This window comes from Tachysurus vachellii, chromosome 6 (assembly GCF_030014155.1).
Source record: "Tachysurus vachellii isolate PV-2020 chromosome 6, HZAU_Pvac_v1, whole genome shotgun sequence".
Taxonomy (NCBI): domain Eukaryota; kingdom Metazoa; phylum Chordata; class Actinopteri; order Siluriformes; family Bagridae; genus Tachysurus; species Tachysurus vachellii.
Window position 1 is genome coordinate 2,517,088 of NC_083465.1, and position 23,546 is coordinate 2,540,633.

Below are 23,546 nucleotides of genomic sequence, written 5' to 3' on the forward strand. Positions count from 1 at the left end.
CTCTATCAATATATGGGTCTATATCAGCTATATCAATATAGGGGTCTATATCAGCTATATCAATATAGGGGTCTATATCAGCTATATCAATATAGGGGTCTATATCAGCTATATCAATATATGGGTCTATATCAGCCATCTAATAGCAATCAGAATAAGAAGGATCTCAATAAGTTTAAGAAATAAAGCTCAGTTTGAGAAAAAGCAATGCAAAAAAAAATCTAAATTACTCTGGAAAACACAATAAAACTAATAAGAACTCACCTTCCATGCAGAGTGTTTTCATTCCTAAAATTTGCTCAATTTGTTGGCTTGATTCATGAAATAATCACGGAGGACTTCAGGCGCAACTCAACCTCATCAGGGTATTAAAAAAAAAAAAAAGGAGTGTGAAAGTGAAAAAAAGGTATTAGTTTTTTTTTGCAGGTTTATTTCATGGACTGGGGAAAAACACACACACACACACACACACACACACACACACACACACACACACTCAGCAGTGTCTATAATGCTCTTTCTGTCACATTGGATCACTCAGGCACTTCCATCTTAGGCTGTAAAGAGAAGACAGAATCTAATAGGGAAGAGATTTTAACAGGATTCTCTCCATCCTGCCTGGCACTTTTATGAGCCGTTGTGGTTTATTCAAATGGCTTCATTTATGGCAGTGTAAAGATCGGAATTAAACCTATAACTCATATGCCCATTAGAGACGGGAGGCAGCGTGCGGCGTGTGGAATGGGGGTGTCGGTGGTGGGTAATTTATGGGAATTTGTTGCATTATCACTGCTTTTTTGCTTGACTGGCCTTACAGCAGAAGGCTCTATAGTGCACGGCTTTTCTAGACATGTATTTGTTGGGAGCTAATAGATCACCGAGAAACATGGCAATAAACCGTTGCCAAACAGCCAGAAAAATTTGTCTTGGATATTTCCATGGCAGCGAGTCGTTTGTCACGTGAAATAAATTCATTATCCGGACGGCACTGTATTAAAAGGCTCGTGTGGTTTACAGCGGGAAAAAATGCAACTTGAATGTTAACCTTTGTAATTAAAGGCAGGGTCTCTGATTTTTTAAAGAAAATGTCTAGATTTGAAATCACCAAAACAAACACGCCCCTAACCCAAATGGGTCCCACCCCTGTATCTATAGCTCCGCCCCACACATACATACGTAACCCAGGCAACTAATAGAAAGAAACGTGTCTTTATCATAGCTGAAGGGAAGAACAATACGATTGCAGATAAACAAACAAGCAAAAATGACACACAAGCGTAATCATGTAAAGGACAAAGGCATATATTAGTTCTGTGTAACAAAGCAAAACCAACGTTACTCACCTATCGAGAAGGAAAAAAGCGCCTCGGCGTCTTAAGTAAAGTTGGTCACATATTCACAGATTGGAGTTTCCCGAGTCAATAACTCCTGAGTTAAACGCTGTTACTATACAAAACGCTGTTGTAGCTGCATCTCTACATTACTACGATAGAAAAGAGGTGTTATTTGTGTAGTAACAGCGTTTAGCTCAGGAGTTATTGACTCGGGAAACTCCAATCTGTGAATATGTGACCAACTTCCTGCTCCTTCAGTTCTCTCCAGCGCTGGAAAGCTGATCCTATATTAACACGTCCTACTTCTTACCTTATCGTAAGCCTTTCTTCTCTTTATTTCTTTGTTTTTATCCTCCATGTCAATGTTAAAACCGCTTTCTGCTAACGTCACACATGCGCACTGAACACTCTGTCCTCCCACATTGACAAGACCCGCCCCTTTCTGCTCATTGGCTACACGTTTGTTTTGATTTTTGTTTTGATTTTTGTTTATTATTAGGCCCGACTCTGTTTTCTGAAGCATTTCTCAAAAATCGGAGACCCCGCCTTTAACCCGTGACGTCTGTGATTATCTAGTATGTAAGAAGGAATATATGAGCACTGTGGTCAACTTAGCTATGAATCTGTAGCTTCAACGTTTAAGCTTTAACTTCATAACACAATTGTGTTCATCTTTTCGTAACTGAGCCTGAGCTTTAAGTCTAAACTACTTTGACGCTGAATCTCTCACTAATGTGCCATGGAGCATCGCTGAGAAATGGTGAGTACGTACAGTACAGTATCCGTGCCAACTGACAAAACCCACCTTTTACACTATAATGTGTTTCAAGTGGACCTCTGGTTCTATTTCAAATAGATTCGAGTGTTCTTGCTCTTTCCTAGTGCACGGCTACAGCGACTGTACTTACAGCTCCTTTTAAATATTCATCTACGACGGTGCTCGGGTCTTTCATTAGCGTCGACTTGTCGCTCGCTGTATTACCCGACACATGCTGAGCTTTCAGGCCACCCACACTTTACACCCAGAGCAAGACGGAGGAACGGAGACTAAAGAAAAGCATCTCTCTCTCTCTCTCTCTCTCTCTCTCTGTGTCTGGCCAGGCATACAGAATCGACCTTTTCTCTCGTATTCAGCTGGATCTGATTACATTTCTACAAGACAGACTGGGACAGTTTCTTGAACAGATGTCACCCGCAGACCTTTCAGCTGGTACGGAGAATTTGCTTCAGGAATCAAAGACCAACAAAGAGGACACAAAGTGGTAATGGCAAAGCTAATGTTTCAGTGCATCCAGTGCATTTTTTATTCTTCTTCCACCAACAAACGTCACTGTTAACGACGGCGTGGTGTCGTGTTAAAGCCGCTACACCTCCTGTACTGTATGTGCTCGTGCTCCTGCTGCGCTGAACAGGAAACCAGTTTCATCTCCTCACTGGTGTTCATCACCCACAATGAATTTTACTCTTAAACTTGACGGTGGATGCAGAATTCCTTTCCTTCTCCTCCCTTCCATTCATTCTTCCTTTAATTCTTTATACTGGAATTGCCTAATACTCCTAATACATGGGGTATTCATGGCCATGGGGAAGTCGTGGCCTAATGTTAGAGAGTTTGACTCCTAAGCCTAAGGTTGTGGGTTCGAGTCAACAAGGCACCGAACCCCCCACAACTGCTCCCCTGGGCACCGCAGCATAAATGCCCACTGCTCCGGGTGTGTGTTCACAGTGTGTGTGTGTTCACTGCTGTGTGTGGGTGCACTTTGGATGGGTTAAATGCAGAGAACGAATTCAGAGTAAGGGTCACCGTACTTAGTCGTACGTCACGTCACTGTCACTTCACTTTCTCTACATCTTCCAACTTTCCTTCTTCTTTATGTCTTCTTCCTTTTCCTTTTTCTTCTTTCTTCTAATTTATTTTTATCCTTCTTCCTTTTCTTTATAACATTTCCCTTTCACACCATTCCGTGTACAAGAACGACGACCCTACAACATCCCGACAGTTACACTGCTGTACGGTGCTTGGCCCCCTGTGATCGCTGCTCGCGGCTCCTTTCAGCTCGAGGTACAAACTGATTCTCAGTATTTTCGATGTTTGAGTAAACTCGTCTTTAGTAACGTCTAGGTAGAATAGCAGGGTGAATATTTATTAACCCCCACACTGGCACTCATCTGAATGTAACGTATAGAAATAAATAGGAAGAATGTATAAATTTTAGAAATTACAGCCACTGAAAGAACGAAGCTTTGAACAAACTGCATCTGATGAATGACCCCTTAAGGGTAGAATTTTGAACTCAAACACACTGTGAGCTCGTCACCACTAAGTATAATACTGATTATATCCCAAAATAAATAAAAAAAAAAAAAAAAAGAGTGATTTACAGTTCTGGGAGTGATTTATTTTATTTGGAGTGCTGTTTATTTCTAAACTCCACCTATTTATTCACTCTCACCTACTCATTCTTTCCTTTCTTCCATCCTTTTCCTATCTAATCTATTTTTTCTCCTTTTAGCTTGTTTTTTTATTTCTTTTATTCGGCGCTCGGCTACTGTTGCCAAAACTAATAATCGTTTTCAAAGTTTCGTAATCGGGGAAAGTCTATGAACAAACGCTGTGTGTCCCTGAACGGGCAAACAGAGCGGTCAGGGGCTTTTCTGAAAAGGACAAGGAACAAACCATCACACCACAGAGAACAAACATGACAGCCAGAGCAATGAAACTGCTTCCACTGCTTGTAGGTATGTTTCCTACTTAATGTCCAGAACACCCTTGTATGTGTGTGTGTGTGTATGTATGTGTGTGTGTGTGTGTGTGTGTGTGTATGTATGTGTATGTGTATGTATGTGTGTTTTTTTTATTTCTTTTTCTGCTTTGCTTCTTTTAATTCCTTTTCCTTTCCTGTTTTTCTCCTTCCTTCTGTTCTTTTATGCTTTTCTCTTCCTCCTTCGTTTTTTCTTCCCTTCGTTCATTTGTTGTTTTGTTCCTTCTTGCTGATCCTTTTTTTGACTTTCCCTCTTTTGTTGCATCCTATTTTTTTCCCCTTATTTCCTTTCATGTAGCTGTCTTTCCTTCCTTTAGCTACTTTTTGTTCCTCCTTTCCCCCCTTGTTTCTTTTTTATTTCCTTTTCATCATTTGTTGGTTCTTTCCTTCCTTCTTTTACGTATTTTCCTCACGTTCTCCTTTCTTTCCATCCATCCTTGTTTCTTTGATTTCCTTGTCTTTCATTATTTACTTTCTTCTCCTTTTCTTTCTTCTTTCTTCCTTTGTTATTTACTTCACTCCTTCTTTATTCACTCCTCATTTCAGGTTACCTTCTTCGGGTCCTTCCCTATGCATGCAGTCACGGGTAAACGGATGAAGAGAATCTACAGACACTTGATGTCTTGTGTTTTATTGCATGGACTGCAAGCTGTAGCTAAAACACTGGTCAGATATTATTCTTTCAATGGATGGTGCAACGTAACGTACGACGCAATCGCATCCTCACCCATTTCCTTTTGTCTGTATTAATGCATTAACTAGCAGACTAAAACTAGGCGTACGTTATTACATCATCGTTTAACTCTTTTTAGCTGAGTCTCTCCGGATGACTCCTCTGTGTTCGGACCAATGCGCTAAAAAAACGTTAAGGAACAAAAATAAACAAACGTGAGCCCACATATCGTGCTCCGAGGATTAAACCATGAGCGTTAATGATTGATCTATGCTTTGCTAGCATTCCCAAAAAAAAAGCTAAGCTTTTTCTTTCACAAACAAACTCTGTGACATGTGAATCATTTGTGATTGTTTGCAGACTAGGCCTAAAATGTGATGAAGGTCTTTCACGACAATAAACAAACAAATAAATAAAGAGAGTATGAGAGGTGGAGAGAGAGAGAGAGAGAGAGAGACAGAGAGAGAGAGAGAGAGAGAGAGAGAGAGAGAGAGAGAGAGAGAGAGAGAGAGAGATTCTGCCAAGAGAGTCAGCTCCACCTCACCTGCCAGTGTCAGACTGAGCCAAGATCGAAAAAGAGCTTCATCCACCTACACATGTATAAACACACACACACACACACAGAGTGCTGTCAGAAAATCAGAGGTGTATTCATCAGAGCTTAGCAGAATTTCCTAACACCTCGTGCTGCAAGCGATTGCGCAATCTGATTCAAATTCATCTCCTTTACGAAGATAAAGTCTGAGACTAAACGAGGTACTAAACGAGGTACTGATCGTGCACCGACTACAGCTTTGTGTGCTGGTGAAGTAAATACGAGAACAGGAGGGTTTTATGTCTAAGGACCTGCTTCAACTCGAGATATAATATCCAGATATATTTAGGTAAAACCCAGTGTGAGGCTTCGGCGCTCGGCTACTGTTGGCAAAACTAATAATCGTTTTCAAAGTTTCGTAATCGGGGAAAGTCTGTGAACAAACGCTGTGTGTCCCTGAACGGGCAAACAGAGCGATCAGGGGCTTTTCTAAAAAGTACAAGGAACAAACCATCACACCACAGAGAACAAACATGACAGCCAGAGCAATGAAACTGCTTCCACTGCTTGTAGGTATGTTTCCTACTTAATGTCCAGAACACCCTTGTATATGTGTGTGTGTGTGTGTGTGTGTGTGTATGTATGTGTGTGTGTGTGTGTGTGTGTGTGTGTGTGTGTGTGTATGTGTGTGTGTGTGTGTGTGTATATGTATGTGTGTGTGTGTGTGTATGTGTGTATGTGTGTGTATGTATGTGTGTGTATGTGTATGTGTGTGTATGTGTGTGTGTGTGTGTTTGTGTGTATGTGTATGTGTGTGTATGTGTGTGTGTATGTGTGTGTATGTATGTATGTGTGTGTATGTATGTGTGTGTGTGTGTGTGAGTGTGTGTATGTATGTGTGTGTATATGTGTGTGTGTATGCATGTGTATGTGTTTGTGTGTATGTGTCTGTGTGTGTGTGTGTGCATGTATGTGTATGTGTGTGTGTGTGTGTGTGTGTTTCTGAATGCGCCCAACACTGCTGAAGTGTTTTTTCACCAGACGTAAACCCAATGGTGTGCTTTAAATGCTTTGTGACAACTAGCTGATTGTTATTGTGTGTGTGTGTTGCTAAGCGCTGTCTTCGGCCACTGTTCAAGCACAGACCCCTTCGACCAACTGCTCCACATCCCAGTGGACCTTTGATGAGTTCTCAGAGAAGCTAAAGGTACTGTTGACTTTTTACTTCCTGCTTCTTTAACGTCCGGAGAAACGAGACGCTCTTCCGTTAAAGCAGCTACAAAAACACTGCAGTTCTCCGTAACGACTCTGTCTTGTTCTCTTTTGCTCTCTAGAAACTAATAAATGTAGTGAGAAAGCACAAGGTGTTTTATTTGGGACTGCTACAAAGCACTGACACTGGAGACTCCTTCCATCTATCGCTATAGAAACCGTAACATAGAAAGGAAATAATAATAATAATAATAATAATAATAATAATAATAATAATAATAATCTGAACCTTGCAGCTGTCAACACTTTCTGGCCAATCAGAATGGAGCTCATAACTGTATGTTTCTCCAGATCTCAGACGAGTGTATGGAAGCGCTCGCTGCTCAGTGGACAGAAAACCAAACCGCAGACGCGTTCAGCAACCTGAACCGACTTGCTGATGTTCTTAAGAAAACCCAAAAAGCAGGTGAATACGACTCTGAATATCTGTAACGTCTAGCTTTTTCTCATACGTGTAAAAGCACGTGATCTCTTTATTTTATTTCCCGAACAGTGTGTAAGGACGCCACGCCTAAGGAATGCCCGGCTCCAGCAGTTCAGAGTAAAGGAGGACTGGTGTGTGTCTCTGCTGACGGGAATCGCTTTTGTAAACCGATGTGTAATGAGGTATGAATAAAAGAAATCACAAAAACTCTCACACTGTTCGCAGGAAAATAAAAAATAAAATAAAAAAAGGAAACAAGAAATTAACACCAAAGCGCCCCCTTGTGGATAGATGTGGGATTTTCTCATGTCCAATCTAGACTCTCATTGCACTGTTCACACCCTTGTTCTCTCTCACACACACACACACACACACACACACACACACCACACACACACAATCTTTTATCTATTATATCTATAAGATATATTTTTTAACCTTTTTAACATTTCTCTTGCTCTCGTCCTGTGATTGTGAACGTTAAACTTGGACGTTGACACGGCGAGCTCCTCACCTTCAGCGTTACGACTTCGGGTTCCTGAGGATTTCCAGGCTGTTTGAGACATGCGGCAACACCACTGGCTACACGTGGACGACTCAGTACGTGGGCGGCAACAAGCTGGCCGTCTGTAACAGTAAGCAAAATCTTTTTGAATCCACAAAAGAAAATAAGTGCATGTTAGATCACGGTCTTTATCAAGCGCTCTTCTTTTATTATTATTATTATTATTATTATCATTATTTTTATAGAATGTTTATCGTGTTTATAGTTACTACTATCATAACTAGTTAAACCTGTTTCTTACACCTTCGGTCCAATCAGAACAGAGAGTTTTATATCTTTTTTCTGTTTTCTCGTCTCGCTTCGCAGAGAGTAACGTTCGGGTAGCAGGCGCGTCGTCCGCTTACTTCCCTGCGAACCAGGACTGCTGGACGACTAAAAGTAACTCGGTGCTGGAGCAGGAGATCATTAACGCCTTCGTAATTGAGCTGAGCACTAAAAACATCAACGGTCCTTACACGCAAAGCTGTCTGATGTGTGGATAAGAAAAAGTAGCTTACTATTTCTCAGGTGGGCTGGAAACTGGGAGTAACGATGATGAATGATATAATTAGCATCGTGTTCAGCTTATGGTTGTAATACACGTGTATGAGTCAGAGCTAATACAGATCTGGTTAATAAAGTAAAGGTGTAAACATGATCTGGAGTCTGGAGTCAATCACTGGACGTTTCCTGGGAGCTCCGACTACATAAATAATAAACGGTGACCCTTATTTTTACAGTACAGTGTACTGTAAAAATAGTGTACAGTGTACAGTGTACCCTGGATCTCCATCGGTACACCTGCTTAACACGGAGTCTACAGAAACATTGAATTATAGATAGTGATTTAATCCCAGATGATCCTGCTTTTTCACATCTCTATCACTTGTACTGAAAAGTGTTCAAATCGGTGCATTAGCTACATCTGGCGTGTACGGTAAGTAATCCTCGACCGATCCGGTAGAGTGACACACCCTGGGGAAGACGGATACAGACATCGATTCATGTTCGTTCCCAGATTTCGTTGCAACTGTCCTGCTGTTTATTCCTGTTTTTTTACTCACTCTGGTCTGTGACAGATGCCTGTGAGGGTCTTTTTAATGTTCCAGCAGATATATATATATATATATATGAAGTGAAGTGAAGTGACGGGACATACGGCTAAGTACGGTGACCCATACTCAGAATTTGTTCTCTGCATTTAACCCATCCAAAGTGCACACACACACACAGCAGTGAACACACACACACACACCGTGAACACACACCCGGAGCAGTGGGCAGCCATTTATGCTGCGGCGCCCTGGGAGCAGTTAGGGGGGTCGGTGCCTTGCTCAAGGGCGGCCCAAGACTCGAACCCACAACCTTAGGGTTAGGAGACAAACTCTCTAACCATTAGGCCACGACTTCCCCCAAAATATATATAACTATAAAAAATATATAATAGAAGTGATGGTACCAGGATGTGAACAAGAATGACACCAGACATACTCAGATTATGATTATCACGTGTTGTTTTTGGAAAATATTCTTGAGAACTCGTGATATTGAAAGTATTCCCGAATGACAAGCAACGTACAGATAGAGTTGAGAGGAAAAGTGTCCACCGAATCCCGATGACGATAATACCGTCTGAATCAAAGAGAGCTCTCTGTGTGGGAGGGGCTTAAGCTCTTTCCTGTCAATCAAAGCGACAGTAGCCAGTAGTTTCACAAGCATCTGTAAGAGCATGTACATGGGATGAGTTGGATAGCGCTTTTCTCCAGGACGTCTCTGAAAAACACGTGATGGCTTGGATTGGTAGCTGGTATGACACTTTAGTAGAGACCTCTCCAGGGTGGAGACTAAATTAGGATGGAAATTAATAATAAAAGCTCTTCGATAACATTAATTATGCATATGTAGATTTGGATGCGGGGGCACGGTGGCTTAGTCGTTAGCATGTTCGCCTCACACCTCCAGGGTTGGGGGTTCGATTCCCGCCTCCGCCTTGTGTGTGTGGAGTTTGCATGTTCTCCCTGTGCCTCGGGGGTTTCCTCCGGGTACTCCGGTTTCCTCCCCCGGTCCAAAGACATGCATGGTAGGTTGATTGGCATCTCTGGAAAATTGTCCATAGTGTGTGATTGCGTGAGTGAATGAGAGCGTGTGTGTGTGCCCTGTGATGGGTTGGCACTCCGTCCAGGGTGTATCCTGCCTTGATGCCCGATGACGCCTGAGATAGACACAGGCTCCCCGTGACCCGAGGTAGTTCGGATAAGCGGTAGAAAATGAATGAGTGTTTTATTCCTCTAATGACTTTTTTTTCTTGAACAAGTCACTTCCTGTTATTATATCATTCGTGTTACAGCAACCATCATTCCCTCACATAGCATAATTTGTATTTAGAATCTTATAAAACAGCTTTACCTCCGAGAGGTACGACATGCTCACACCGGAGAATCTTCCGCTCCTCTAGCGGACTCTCGTCCGTACGAAAAAAAGCGCATGAACATGAACTTGTGATTAGTCTTGAAGCTGCTGAGATAGAGAATAAATCATCACCAATCAGAATAAGTATAAGGTGAAATACGATCCTAAAAGTTAATCGTGTGTTATATATCCGATACGTTCCAGACTGACTAGCGGCTAGCCTCGTAATTAGCATACAGTAAGATGAGAGTAAGTGGCAAGTACGTTCACTTTAGTTCGGGGATGTTAATTAAAAGGATACGGCAAATTTAAAAAAAAAAATCAATCAATCAATCTAAATACTTATTAAAAATGCTGGAAAAAAAACATACAAACCTTTAGTTAAATCATGGAGTAGTAATGTAAGTGTGCGCACCGAGGTGCGCGATGAATAAACTGCAATCAGCGCCTGGTAATTTGTGTAATTCAAAGACATGGATGGATGTCTTGCTCCAATTACACGAGGAACAAGAAGTGGGTAAATATTTGCGAGACACTAGTGTTTATAGAAGCAGCTTTGATTGCGCTGAGTATAATAGCTCTAATTGCAGGGGTGGAGAGTTTCTTCAAGAGCATGACACATCATCCTCTACATGATTACAGCCCATTAATTACACACAGGGAAGAGAGGAACAAAGAGCGTCGGCGTCTCGCGGGCCTCGGAGATAATCCTCAGTGTCGGTGTCACAGAGTGGGTTTACAGCTGGCTGTGTACGGTAGCTTCAGAAAACACACTGAGGTAGAACTACAAAAATCAGTTGTGTTTGGTCACATTCAGTAATGTTCCCGAAAATTCATTCAGACAAGAGACGTTGTTGTAAATACTGACTATTTATTTAAAGAAAGACACACTGTAGGTTCTGTTCACTTATTTGTGGGGCATCGGTCAAATCTGTTTACTTATGAGGGTGTAGAGAGAGAGTGTGTGTGGAAAGAGAGAAAAAGTTTTTGTATAGAGAGTGTGTGTGTGTGTGTGTAGAGAGGAAGAGCGTGTATAGAGAGAGAAAAAGTGTGTGTAGAGAGGAAGAGTGTGTGTAAAGAGAGAAAAAGTGTGTGTAGAGAGGAAGAGTGTGTGTAGAGAGAGAAAAAGTGTGTGTAGAGAGGAAGAGTGTGTGTAGAGAGAGAAAAAGTGTGTGTAGAGAGGACGAGTGTGTGTAGAGAGAGAAAAAGTGTGTGTAGAGAGAAGAGTGTGTGTAGAGAGAGAAAAAGTGTGTGTAGAGAGGAAGAGTGTGTGTAGAGAGAGAAAAAGTGTGTGTAGAGAGGAAGAGTGTGTGTAGCGAGAGAAAAAGTGTGTGTAGAGAGGAAGAGTATGTGCAGAGAGGAAGAGTATGTGTAGAGAGGAAGAGTATGTGTAGAGAGGAAGAGTGTGTGTAGAGAGAGAAAAAGTGAGTGTAGAGAGAAGAGTGTGTGTAGAGGGGAAGAGTGTGTGTAGAGAGAGAAAAAGTGTGTAGAGAAAGTGTGTGTATCATGTGAGTAAAGAGTGTGTGTACAGAAAGTGTGTGTGTAGAGAGAGTGTGTAGAGAAAAAAGGAGTGTGTGTACAGAAAGTGTGTGTAGAGAAAGTGTGTGTATCATGTGAGTAAAGAGAGTGTGTACAGAAAGTGTGTGTAGAGTAAAAAAGAGTGTGTGTAGAAAGAGTGTGTATAGTGTGTGTAGAGAAAGTGTGTGCAGAGAAAGAGTGTGGAGAGAGAAAACAGCAGTGTGTGTAGAGTGTGTATAGTATGAGTAAAGAGAGTGTACAGAAAGTGTATAGAGAGAAGTGTGTGTATAGTGTGTGTAGAGAAAGTGTGTGTAGAGAAAATAGGAGTGTGTGTGTAGAGAGCATGTGTGTATAGTGTGAGTAAAGAGTGTGTGTAGAGAGAAAGAGTATGTAGTTATTCTTGTGTACACTCATTTCTGTGTAATGTTTATTTATTGAATGTACTGTTAGTAAATGGCCACTAGATGGCAGCTGATGAATAAAAAAAATAAAAAAAATCACATCTCATACACTGCATCTTCAGTGTGTGTGAAATCTCAACCCAAAGTATGGACTACAGCTGGCTGTAAATAAACTAATAGTAATGAATCTAATTAATCTGAGTAATCTGAACTAATAAAGACCTCATCACTGTGACTGGTGGGTTTTCTGCCATACATCAAGGCCACAACAAGCAGGAAGTGGACTGTATTGTATTTGGGCTTGTCGTTGACAGCTTTGTGCACTAGAGGGCAGCATTCCACAGTTTACACAGAGCAGGGACTGAGCAGAGACAGATTCCTAACAGAAACATGTAAACCTCAAGCTGAACTCGTGGGTTGTTTTGTGAACTCTTCAACAAACCATGAAACAGAACACGTTGTCCGTGAACGTCGAACTCGTGTAACTGCTGAACGAAAGCGACCTGAGTAGCTCGTCACGCCTTCGGCTTCTGTGATAATTCCTGTCGAGAGAGGAACATCGCATTTGGTTAGCAGATGGAATCAGACATAGATCTATTCGTGTTGCCATTATTTCTTTCCCATAAATAACCAAAGTGTCAAAGTGTCACAGATGATTTCACCTGCCATTATGGGTTTATGGGAAAAAGTAAAAAGTGACACAAAAACGGTGCCTCGTTGGATTCGTAACGAGCACAGTTACCGAAAGCAAGACGTGAATTTCTGTGCTGAGGGTCGCATGCAGCATCTCCAGCTCCTTATGTGCTTCTAGATCTTTCTTCAGTCTTCCGTACAAACACACACACACACACACACACACACACACACACACGAGTGGCTAAGCAACAGTAACAGTGAGGCAATGTGACTCTGCAGTTGTCATTTTTTAAGAACGAATTGTTTATTACAAGGGGGGCACGGTGGCTTAGTGGTTAGCACGTTCGCCTCACACCTCCAGGGTTGGGGGTTCGATTCCCACCTCCACCTTGTGTGTGTGTGGAGTTTGCATGTTCTCCCCGTGCCTTGGGGGTTTCCTCCGGGTACTCCGGTTTCCTCCCCCGGTCCAAAGACATGCATGGTAGGTTGATTGGCATCTCTGGAAAATTGTCCCTAGTGTGTGAGTGCGTGAGTGAATGAGAGTGTGTGTGTGTGTGTGTGTCCTGCGATGGGTTGGCACTCCGTCCAGGGTGTATCCTGCCTTGATGCCCGATGACGCCTGAAATAGGCACAGGCTCCCCGTGACCCGAGGTAGTTCGGATAAGCGGTAGAAGATGAATGAATGAATGTTTATTACAAGCAACTGTTGAAGTGTTTTCTCTTCTCAGATCACTCTGTATGCATTTGCTATGGTTTCGCTTGATTATCCTAATGTGTTGACCTGTTCTGTGTTGCACTTTAATTAGATTCATTATTTCTGTCCCACGTTGAGAAGCCTTACGTTCATTTTCTTTAAACCCGCCCTGTAAGTCGTAGACTTTCATTTTGACTTGTGTATTATTGTTTTGATGCAGCATGTCAATGTAGTAGCTCCTAATCCATTTCATTCGACCCATTTTTACATGCCGCCTGTTTCGAAGACGTTTCAGCGTTCGATTTCGCGCGGTCGATACCCCGTGTATGAAGCAACAGCTATTTGAAAGTGATTTACGGTTACACCCTGAAGAAGAACCGCCACGCTGGCTGCGTCTTCAGCACCTCCCAGGGCTGTGATCCGGCAGGATGCTAATGAGAGAGATTTGTGTGAACATCGATGGGCGTGTGTATGATTTACACAGCTGTAGGCGAAACAGCTTCCTGCCAGAGACACGCTATCTATTGATCCCGTCCCCTTCATCGGGGACATGATAGAGCAACTAGATGTTGTTGTGAAGTGGGACCTGACTCCAGACCGGATAACATGGGTAATATATATCAAAGGCTTAATTAAAGGGATGGATCTGGAGTCGTGTTATTTACTGAGAGACGTACGGACACAGAGATGAATGAGGGGGCTGCGTGTGGGTCAAAAAGATTCTGATTCAGGGTTAATAAACCGCATCTACACTCTGATGGGTATTTGACGTATTGACCGCGCCTTTCGTTCCGTCCCAGGAGCCTTGACGCGTACACGAGCTTACCTGAGGCAGGTGCTGTCTGTCTGAGGTTTCTGAATGGCTGTTTCCCTTTCGATCTTCAGTGACTCGGTGTGTGCCACTGCCTCCTCCAGCTCCCTCTCCACATCTGTGCACACGTACAATATCAAAACGCTCTCCAGTCGGCACGGCGCTTTCAAAAAGTAACCGGGTTTTAGGCAGAATCTTGTTTTCACCTGTTAGTTGTGAGTGCAGCCCCTTAAGCTCGGCACTTAAAGATTGTTGCTCGGTTTGCAAAGTGATCAGCTGCGTCTTTTCTTGCTTCAGCCTCTCTATCTCTGAGAATACGAGCGCAAGGTCAATTAGGATTTTACAGTAAAGTACAGTTCAGTGAGGAGAAGAACAGATGAACAAGAGCAGAAAATAAAGTGAGAAGTATGAAGCTTTGTTTAAGTTTTATGTCCCATACAACAGCTAACTGAAGTTGTGTCTTCGGGCGTCTGTGAAGCGCTTTTGTCAGTTTTTGTCTTTTTTGTTCGCTCAAGTATTTTTTATTATGCACCAAATGTTTCAGGTGCCCAAAACACTAATGTAAACTATTAAAATCTTTTTCTAAAGATTGCAGTTTCTTATTCTACTGACACTGAAGACTCCTTACGTGAATACTGAAATTTTTGTGAAAATGAATCAACACCTTCTGACTCATCAGAACTGAGAATTCAACAGTGCTACAATACGTAAGCGAACATCTGACTGCGGAAGGTCACGTGAGCAGGTGCAGTACGGGGAGTCAGAGCAGACAGTTCAATAAGAGGTCACACGTCACATTTATAATGTTGGAACTGCCTGTTTAAATCCTGCTCGCTAAAACCGGTTCAATTAAGAGGAGCTGAGTCGTAAGCTCCCTAAGAAAGGGCATCAATCTACCTTTGCTTAGTGCCTCAGATTCTGACTGGAGAGTCTGTATTTCAGATTTGGTCTGGTGGTGGAAGACAAGGTCCCTGTTTTTCAGCAGGTTAAAGTCGCTGTTGAAGGTTCTGATCATGTTCATAAACTTCTCTTTCTCCTCTGCTATCTCTCTTTGTATTCGCTCCTGCAGGTTTAGACATTAAAAAAAATATATACATATATATAATATACATATAATTATAGGAACGTAGGAGAAACTAACCCTCTAAAACTGATAAATATTTCAGTATAAAAATATAAAAACTGGTAAATCTGGACCTCTAGTGGTGAGGTTCTGCTATTACAATTGACGATATATAGAGGTGTATCTAATAATAATAATAATAATAATAATAATAATAATAATAATAATAATAATAATAATATTAATAATAATAACAATAATAAGAAACTCTACCTGTTAGATCACCTTATGAAATAATTAACTAGAAAATTAAATCTGAATATAAAATGCAATTATTTATAATTATACGGAATTCTTTACATATAAAAAAAAAAAGTACTAGTAAATACATTGAAATTATTCCACATAATTGCTAAAAAATAATATGCGTCTGAATGGAGCTGTTGATTTCCATGTGCGTGTGTGTGTGTGAGTGTGTGTGTGTGAGAGTGTGTGTGTGTGTTTTAAAAGATTAACTGTTAGGAAACTGCTGTGGTATAAGATGAATAAAGCACTTCAGGATGTGTTGTTTTAAATACTCAACGTCCGGTCCGCCTCACTGTTGATTATTTTCCTATAACAGCCAGACCACAAGTGTTTTGCCTGATTGGCAGCTTAATAAATAAGAAGAATTACAAAATCGTTAATAAGATTGTGGAATTTACTTTATCATCTCACAGAGATTTCCAAGCATGCAAAACATTTAAGTGAGAAATCATTTAGACTTCGGTGTAATTTCTCTCCACTATTAAAATGTCGAGTGAAGAACATGGCTCATTTGGGATCTTCATTATCTTGCCTCTGCCTCTATTTATTTTCCAAACTGCCTGCTTCCCTTCCTGTTTTATCCTCTTCATATTGGCAACAAATTGCCGAAATTAAAATAACCCCAGCGATAACTCTGTACGCACCATCTCCTCTCTGAGCCCATTCTGTTGCTCGAGCAAGTCCTTCTTTTTCTTCTCCATTTCTTCTTGTTGTCTCTTGTTCAGTTTTAGCTGCAGCAAAATTTCAGACTCCAGCTGAGCCTGGGAACAGATTTGAGGTTCTACATCATGGAGCTGCAAGACGCTTTTAATTCTACAACCGCAGCAGTGCTGTGATACACAAGGTTTCAGTTGAATGTTAGTACATGTTAAGAGCAACACCGAAGGAACACAGAGGGTGTGTACAATGCTTCTTCCTATCATTGTTTGGAGGTCGAGCTGTAATTGGAGTAATCATAAAAGCCTGCGTGTCATTAAAGAACTGCGTGATGTTCCTATAGCGAGTCAGTCAAGTGTAAAAGACACACTAAGTCATTTAGGTAATTGTTCCCACAATGCAGTGCGAGCATAATGAGAGACCTAACATAAAAAAATTCAGTCAGAAATGATCACATTTTATAATATAAAATAATATATTGTCCTCTCTTTGCTGTACACATTCGATTCTTAAACCACAAACCAGTCCTTTTGTGATGTTTCGCTGACTGAGCGGTCTTTTAAATAAAGGCCAGGCATAAAACATTAAAAAAAAAAAAAAAAATTTTTTTAAAAAAACATACATTCAAAACTAACTTTACCCGTGCATAGCAAAGCTAATTTGCATAAAGACACGCCCACAAATGACCATATATTTATGGTAAAACCTTCCCTTTCTAGTGGCCTGTTTGCTTTAGACGCCATGCTGCATGACAAAATTTAAGAGAAATACAATAAAGTAGAGCTTTTGGAAGTACAGTGACACAAATATGACTTATTTTATACCATTAGTTGATTATTTATTTCTATTTTTTTTAGATGTTATAGCTATGTGTATACATTCCTTTACGGCAATTCCTGTGCACGGTTTAATAAAGTCGTGTCGAACACATCTGTGACAGATACAAGAGCACAACGCAGGATCTGTAAAGGGTTAACCGGACTAATGTAATCCAGCGGAAACAAGCGATTGATTTTGCACTGCCGCATCCCATCGATCCTCTTCATCTTTAATGAAGCCCTCCAAATAGATCAAGAGTATCAGTCATAAAACAAATCACCCATATACTAGGCTACTGTGCATGCAGATGGGATTAAAACTCGTATCCTGCGCCATCCTGCCCTTCTTCTGTTCCGTTCCACTACCTGAATACGATTAACTGTCCAAACTTAACGTGCTGCTGACACGACGCTCAGCGTTTAATCTCTACAACTGGAAATAGATTGTTCACGTTGGTTAGAAAAGCTGAGACGCACCTTGGGTATTGAGAAGTGGGTTTGAAAACAAATGCTATATGAAAAATTTTAGAATTCATTTAGGTATTAAGAATAATCCCGATGTTATGCAAAAGGAATCGCAAAACGAATCATACACATGTACTGCTAACGTCTTATAAACCAGATGTGTTACGACAGTCCTGGAATTGCACCGATCCCCAGATAAATGACCGGAAATCACGAGGAAATTTATTCAAGCCTTGGATCAAACGGAATCGAACGGAGAGGTAAAGCAACCTGACCTTCTCGTCCAGTTCAGTATACGCACGCTCCAGCTTCTCGGTGAAGGACTTGATTTCCTTCTCAGCCTTAATGATGGATGATTTTACTGAAAGAGAAAACCATTAAAGTTCAGCGTGATAAAACTCTAGGTATGGTCCGAGATAAGGCATGACACAACACATAAACAGATAAACAAGACATTATAAAGATTCAACTGTTCTTAATTGATTTTTTTTTTTTTAAGGTATTTTTTTGACAAAATTGTTTGAAACAGAATCGACAATGAAGGCCCCGCCCACTTTACAATCACGTCATGTCGAAAATGTCGTTAGTTTTTTACACATTTTCTTGGAGAAATTATATTCATTCGCTTTTTTCCTACAAAAGTCATGATTAGCGTTTCTAAATATTCTAATAAAACTAATAAAACTAGATTTCTGTCTGCTTCTTTTATGTGTATATGTACATACAGTATTACAAACTACAAAATCCATTTATTGACTAAACAAACAAACAAACGTACTTTTGAAAAATATTTCCAGTTCACAAAACAATAATGAACTAAATATCATCAATCAAATGAAATAAACTGTAATATGTCGCCTTAACAGTCGTAATATTTGCTTCTGAGTGACAAACGCGATTAGCGCTAGTTAGCTAGTTAGCTAACGTTACCTTCATGAAGCTTTCCTGTGTTTTCGGATGTTTGTTGTTCAGCTAACAAAATCTGCTGATACAGAGAATCCAGACTCACATCATTAACATCTGAACTCATATTTCTTTACAATTTTTCTCAAACGGTTTGCCTAAACGACTTGTTTGGTGAAGGAATTAACGGTTCTGTTCAGTGTATCAGATGTGTCGATGAGTCGACTCACTAATCGACTCCCAGGCACTTTTATTTCTCTTCGAAACACGTCGAAAACGGCTCTTCAGAGGTGTGAATCGGCTCAGCTAAAAGAGTCGAACGACTCATCACTATAGGACAGTTGAAAATTGAAAATTGTGTAGACTGATAAAAAACAAACAAACAAATCAACAAACTATATATATATATATATATATAGATAGATAGATAGATATATATATATATATATATATATATATATAGAGAGAGAGAGAGAGATAGATAGATAGATAGATAGATAGATAGATAGATAGATAGATAGATAGATAGATAGATAGATAGATAGATATTTCCTGTGAACATATTATTAACTATTAACCCACCAGATTAAAAATAGGGCATAAAAATATTGCATAAATATTAAATCTGTTTATACAGAACAATTAATATATACCTATTTGAACGGATAAAATGGATAATAAATTTGTTCTAAAATTTTATCTAACATTTTAAAAATCATGAAATCTAACATTTTCTGGCACTGAAACATCAGTACCAAATACGAGTCACACATCCGTACTTTTTCATTCTTTCCAATTCCAACATTGCCTGTAATTTATCACAGATGTGCTCCTGGGTCCATTAAGAACCACCAGCCTCTGAGCTGTTTCGCATTTAATAAGCACAGTCAGCATTCAATAACTGTAATCCTGTGCCATTCAGCTCTTCAGTGTTCGTCACATCATCCTTCACCTCGTCCAATTTCCAGGGTATGGTGTTTGATCCGAAGCCACGAGGCACATTATAGTGTGAACGCTCACTCGTGACCGAGGCTCCATCAATATCGACTCAGGCTTTTCATATGATTCAGACTGATACCTTTTAACCCTACTCATTCTCTTCCAAGACCTGCTTACTCATCGTGACTGCACAATTAAAATAGGATTTTCCTGATACCGGATCATGTACACACTCGTAAATCACAATCAGAATTGTCACTAAGCTCGATAGCAAAGGATACAAATCAGTCTGGTCATTAGAGCGGTAAATTTCCAGAGCACTGCTTGCCAAAAGTCTGTAAGTAAACATATCACTTGGCACTTAAAGTTCATTAAAATAGAAGAGAAGCACATTGATTAATATGTGCATTTGAAATCGATTGTGCTTCACTACAGATCTACTCAGATATGATATGAAAAACGCTTCACCAGCCCGTGAGCTAAAATGCATCTAGATCGATCAACGGCATGTAAATTATATGTTACATGTGCAAATAACAGAGGAATTGAAATTTGATTTGTATTCAATAGTGCTGGAAAGAGAAATTAGTTAGTCTTTATTAGTTAAAGAACAACACACCATATGTTGATCCATTTAAGATGCTGTTTAATGCTGTTGATCATTGATGAAACACTTCAATTATAGATGTTGTCCCGAAGCTTCATCCACCTCCAGATTTGATCTGTTTGTGTGATTTGAGATGCTTTTCTTTTCACCATTGTTGTAATGATTGGTTATTTGAGATTTGAGTGTTCCAGGACTCCGGTTTCCTCCCCCGGTCCAAAGACATGTATGGTAGGTTGATTGGCATCTCTGGAAAATTGTCCAAAGTGTGTGATTGCGTGAGTGAATGAGAGTGTGTGTGCCCTGCGATGGGTTGGCACTCCGTCCAGGGTGTATCCTGCCTTGATGCCCAATGATAAGCGGTAGAAAGTGATTGAGTGAGTGAGTGAGTGAGTGAGTGAGTGAGTGAGTGAGTGAGTGTTCCAGGTGAAACCAATCTGGCATCAACGAGACGATTCATCTAGCAGAACCAACACAAGCTTGCTGAATATTGTTGGCACCAACATTATGATTAAGGTCACAATTTCACTCTGAAGATGGGGCTAAACTAAAGCTTTTGACCTATTTATGTATTGTTGTAACATGATTGGTCTACTGGATACAGGCAGGAATGATCTATGAATTAACAGAGTTTGTTCATGTATATAGGATTTCCCACTATCTATATATGTGCACTACATAGGGTATAAAATAATATACCCTATATACCCTATTCTGTACATACACTAGCCATATTTGTGATTGAGTCACTCACTCTCTCTCTCTCTCTCTCTCTCTTTCTTCTCTACTTTACTGTAAATTATTTCTCTGGCTGAATCCCAAATGGCTCCGTATTCCCTCCAAAAGTGTATGATTAGTGCACTTTATGTTCAGCAGGGCATCATTTGACATACAACCACACTACACCAATAGATGGCAATCTCCACCAGTTTAATCCTATAACTCATGGCTGAACTAAAACTCACATCTCTCACTTTTCTCTTTTTTTTTTTTTGCTGATAAAAAGTGAGTCAGCCAAATGACACAAATGTGGGAAGCCAAACATGCTGCGAGAAAAGGCACATATTAAAGTTTTATACTGTTTGTACTCTACGTACTGCTTCTGTTCAGGCGATTTAAGACAAAAAAAGGTCAGTTTAGGTCAGGATAGAGTTTTTTCTTAAAGAGGATAACATGAGCTACTTTTTTTATACAAGGTTCTCTCAGGCCAGATGACACAAAGCACTGAAATCAGACCATGGCGTCTGACTTACATCATCATCTGAGGAGTGTGACCCCGAGCATTTGGGCCTACAAATAGAAAATATGACCTCAGAAGGACTGACTTCATAATTTTATTATCTAGGGGCCAGCGGAAAGACTAATAGAGTTTAAAGCCTCAAAGCAGTGACTGTGTGACTCCTTGTGTTAGACAACGAAGAAAATTAGTAGAACAGTGCAAGATTTTAGCAACAGAAGGAGACTCACGATTCGATATTAAAGTGTTATTACACGTTTATAAATAAATATTTAGTCCATTTCAGCATATTAAATTTTCAATTTTTTGTTCAGCATAGGTTTTTTTTTTTAATAATAATTATTTTCACTGAATAATCTTTTAAAATGAACAACAATAATAATCATATTATTTGAATATGAAATAAAAAATTATAAGCATAATCAATTATAATAATAATCTTCAGCACGTTTTCCCTAATTCACGTGTTAGCATATACACAAAAGGATTCATGGCAGCGCGTGCGTAAAAATAAAAAAAAAATAAAAAAAAGTGTGTGTGTGTGTGTGTGTGTGCGGGCGCGCGCGCGTGTGCTGGGGTGGGTGGTGTGGGGTGAGTGAGGGAGTGTTCGGGACCGCTGAGGTCGCAGGAGCGCGCGCTCCTGTTTAGTGCCACACCGCGCGCCGTGCCGCGTGCTGCAACTCCGGACTTTTTGTTTTTTGGACACCTAACAAAGCGATCCGTGTGTCTTTTTTTATAAACCTCCCCATGCACGAGCACCGCAAGACCATCCCGTCCCGGCGCGTCCTGATACCGGAGCGCTTTTAAGGAACCTTACTAACTACCATCACTTTTTTTCTGATTGTGGGAATCCCGGTGCTGGAACAGGAGCGCGTGTAAAGAGTGAGAAGATGCTCCGATGGATGTAAAGACCAGCGTGTGGGTCTGTAATCAGTGAGCTGCTTCACACACACACACACACACACACACACACACACACACACACACACACACACACACACAAGCAGGACCGCGCGCTAGAAACGCAGATCGGACCCGAGATGATCGTCTCCACGCTTTGCGTTCTCCTGCCGCTGCTGGGTAAGTGCCCCGTTTTCCTCACATGGATTACAAAATCTAACAACTTTTTTGTTTTTTTGTTTTTATTTACGAACTTATTCTATTGTTTCATTCAATCCTATTTCAATGACATCATGTTTCCATAGAGCACAGAACGAACTGTAACACGATAAGAAAAAAAAGTGCTTATTTTAACCGCAGTTAAAGATTCCTCTCTTGAATGAAGTCTTAGAGAGAATCTCTGTCCTCTTGGACTGAAAATGTGTTTGTTTGCATGTAAAAGACACGACAACCTCACTATGTTTTATTGTAATGGCCAGTGAGAGCAGGGGCTTTGTTTTTCACTGCAGCCTAGAATAAAAATCTGTTTGTGGTTTAATCTGCAGCTTGTCTGTGGTTAATTCTCTCCAAACTGATGTGTAGGAAGCTCATAAACCTGGCTGAGAACTTGGGAAATTACTTTTATCGACCCCAAGCAGGAACAGAAAAAGGATATTTGCTTTATAGGCACAGACTAATTAGTGTTAAATTAACTCGTATCCAGGACATTGAAGTGGTTAGTGTTGTTGTTGTGGTGTAACTGGACGAGTTAAGGATTAACATGTTTCCACGCACAGACGTCCTGCTCTCTGCAGAAAAGTCAGTGTTTGCTGCAGCGAGCCGGATGGACTGCGTCGGAGCCAGTGAGCTGTGCTTAAAGGAGCCGGGATGCAGCACAAAGTATCGGACTATGAGGCAGTGCATAGCCGGGAAGGAAGGCAACATCAGTGCCGAGGGGAGAGATGAGTGCCGCAGCGCCTTGGACGCACTCAAGCAGAGCCCGCTGTACAACTGCCGGTGCAAAAGAGGCATGAAGAAGGAGAAGAACTGCCTGCGCATCTACTGGGGACTCTACCAACATTTACAAGGTGTTCACTTCAATATCAAGTCAAGAAGTTTGTTTCAAGTCAAGGAGCATTTATCGTCATTTTAACCATATATACATGAAGCAGTACAACATTTCTCCAGGACCATGGTACTACATAGCACATAAAACAACAACTACGTACCACAACACATAGCAAAGGACATAAAGTAAGTTAGTCCTAGCCACATAATGTGCATCTGTGCAACCTGGTGCAAACAGTTACAAGTAAACAAACAAACAATCAAATATAGACCACTATATATCATTACAGATAAATATGATGCGCTACAGACACTATAGATCTAGATCATTACAGTTATCTGTAATTGATCAATCGTGATCTACAAGGAACTAGAGATCACTAGAGGTCCCTGCAGGTCATCGCACTAGATCACAACAGATAACAACCGATCACTACATATCACTATAGATCATTATAGATCGTTACAGAGCACTAGAGATCACAGGTAAATCCTTGTAATGATCTTCAGACACTAAAGACACATATAGAACTTGAGATCACAATAGTTTCACTGCAGATCACTGTGGAGCACAAGAGATCACTGCTGGCCATA

General features: G+C 40.6%; 3 protein-coding genes across 11 annotated transcripts in view; 2 read left to right on the top strand and 1 right to left on the bottom strand.

Annotated features, from left to right (window-relative positions):
- Positions 1–3,844: 3,844 nt before the first annotated feature.
- On the top strand, positions 3,845–8,202 carry si:ch1073-126c3.2 (uncharacterized protein LOC555816 homolog). 3 transcript variants are annotated; one of them, XM_060871742.1, is made up of 7 exons: positions 3,845–4,069; positions 4,643–4,682; positions 6,420–6,511; positions 6,868–6,982; positions 7,070–7,182; positions 7,521–7,635; positions 7,872–8,202. In XM_060871742.1, the coding sequence occupies exons 1-7, from the start codon at positions 4,034–4,036 to the stop codon at positions 8,045–8,047; spliced, it is 687 nt and encodes a 228-aa protein (XP_060727725.1). In that variant the 5' UTR covers positions 3,845–4,033; the 3' UTR covers positions 8,048–8,202. The 3 variants fall into 3 exon arrangements, with proteins under 3 accessions (XP_060727725.1, XP_060727726.1, XP_060727727.1); XM_060871743.1 differs by having other exon boundaries at positions 3,851–4,073; positions 4,643–5,877; XM_060871744.1 differs by lacking the exon at positions 3,845–4,069 and having other exon boundaries at positions 4,474–5,877.
- Positions 8,203–11,214: 3,012 nt separating this feature from the next.
- On the bottom strand, positions 11,215–18,427 carry ccdc172 (coiled-coil domain containing 172). 6 transcript variants are annotated; one of them, XM_060871741.1, is made up of 8 exons: positions 18,253–18,427; positions 17,598–17,683; positions 16,027–16,143; positions 14,911–15,076; positions 14,220–14,321; positions 14,029–14,131; positions 12,615–12,696; positions 11,215–12,414 (listed from the first exon to the last, which is right to left on the bottom strand). In XM_060871741.1, exons 1-8 carry the CDS (start codon positions 18,350–18,352, stop codon positions 12,388–12,390), a joined length of 783 nt encoding a protein of 260 aa, XP_060727724.1. In that variant the 5' UTR covers positions 18,353–18,427; the 3' UTR covers positions 11,215–12,387. The 6 variants fall into 6 exon arrangements, 4 of the variants coding, with proteins under 4 accessions (XP_060727724.1, XP_060727722.1, XP_060727723.1 ...); XM_060871739.1 differs by having other exon boundaries at positions 11,215–12,696; XR_009648568.1 differs by having other exon boundaries at positions 12,358–12,414; positions 14,029–14,321.
- A 3,199-nt stretch (positions 18,428–21,626) lies between these two features.
- gfra1a (gdnf family receptor alpha 1a) overlaps positions 21,627–23,546 on the top strand; it is a 79,496-nt gene continuing 77,576 nt past the window's right edge. For both annotated transcript variants that reach the window (XM_060871735.1, XM_060871736.1), the window contains exons 1-2: positions 21,627–22,085; positions 22,682–22,972. In XM_060871735.1, coding sequence (XP_060727718.1) covers positions 22,046–22,085; positions 22,682–22,972 — 331 coding nt within the window. In that variant the 5' untranslated portion in view covers positions 21,627–22,045. The remainder of the gene's footprint in view (positions 22,086–22,681; positions 22,973–23,546) is intronic.

Coding starts and splice junctions, on each gene's coding strand:
- si:ch1073-126c3.2 (XM_060871742.1), top strand. CDS start 4,034: ATGACAGCCAGAGCAATGAAACTGCTTCCACTGCTT. Junction 6,512..6,867: donor AGTTCTCAGAGAAGCTAAAG/GTACTGTTGACT, acceptor ATGTTTCTCCAG/ATCTCAGACGAGTGTATGGA. Junction 7,183..7,520: donor GTAAACCGATGTGTAATGAG/GTATGAATAAAA, acceptor CCTCACCTTCAG/CGTTACGACTTCGGGTTCCT.
- ccdc172 (XM_060871738.1), bottom strand. CDS start 18,352: ATGAGTTCAGATGTTAATGATGTGAGTCTGGATTCTCTGTATCAGCAG. Junction 15,077..16,026: donor ATGGGCTCAGAGAGGAGATG/GTGCGTACAGAG, acceptor CTAAACCTGCAG/GAGCGAATACAAAGAGAGAT. Junction 14,322..14,910: donor ATCTGAGGCACTAAGCAAAG/GTAGATTGATGC, acceptor TCGTATTCTCAG/AGATAGAGAGGCTGAAGCAA.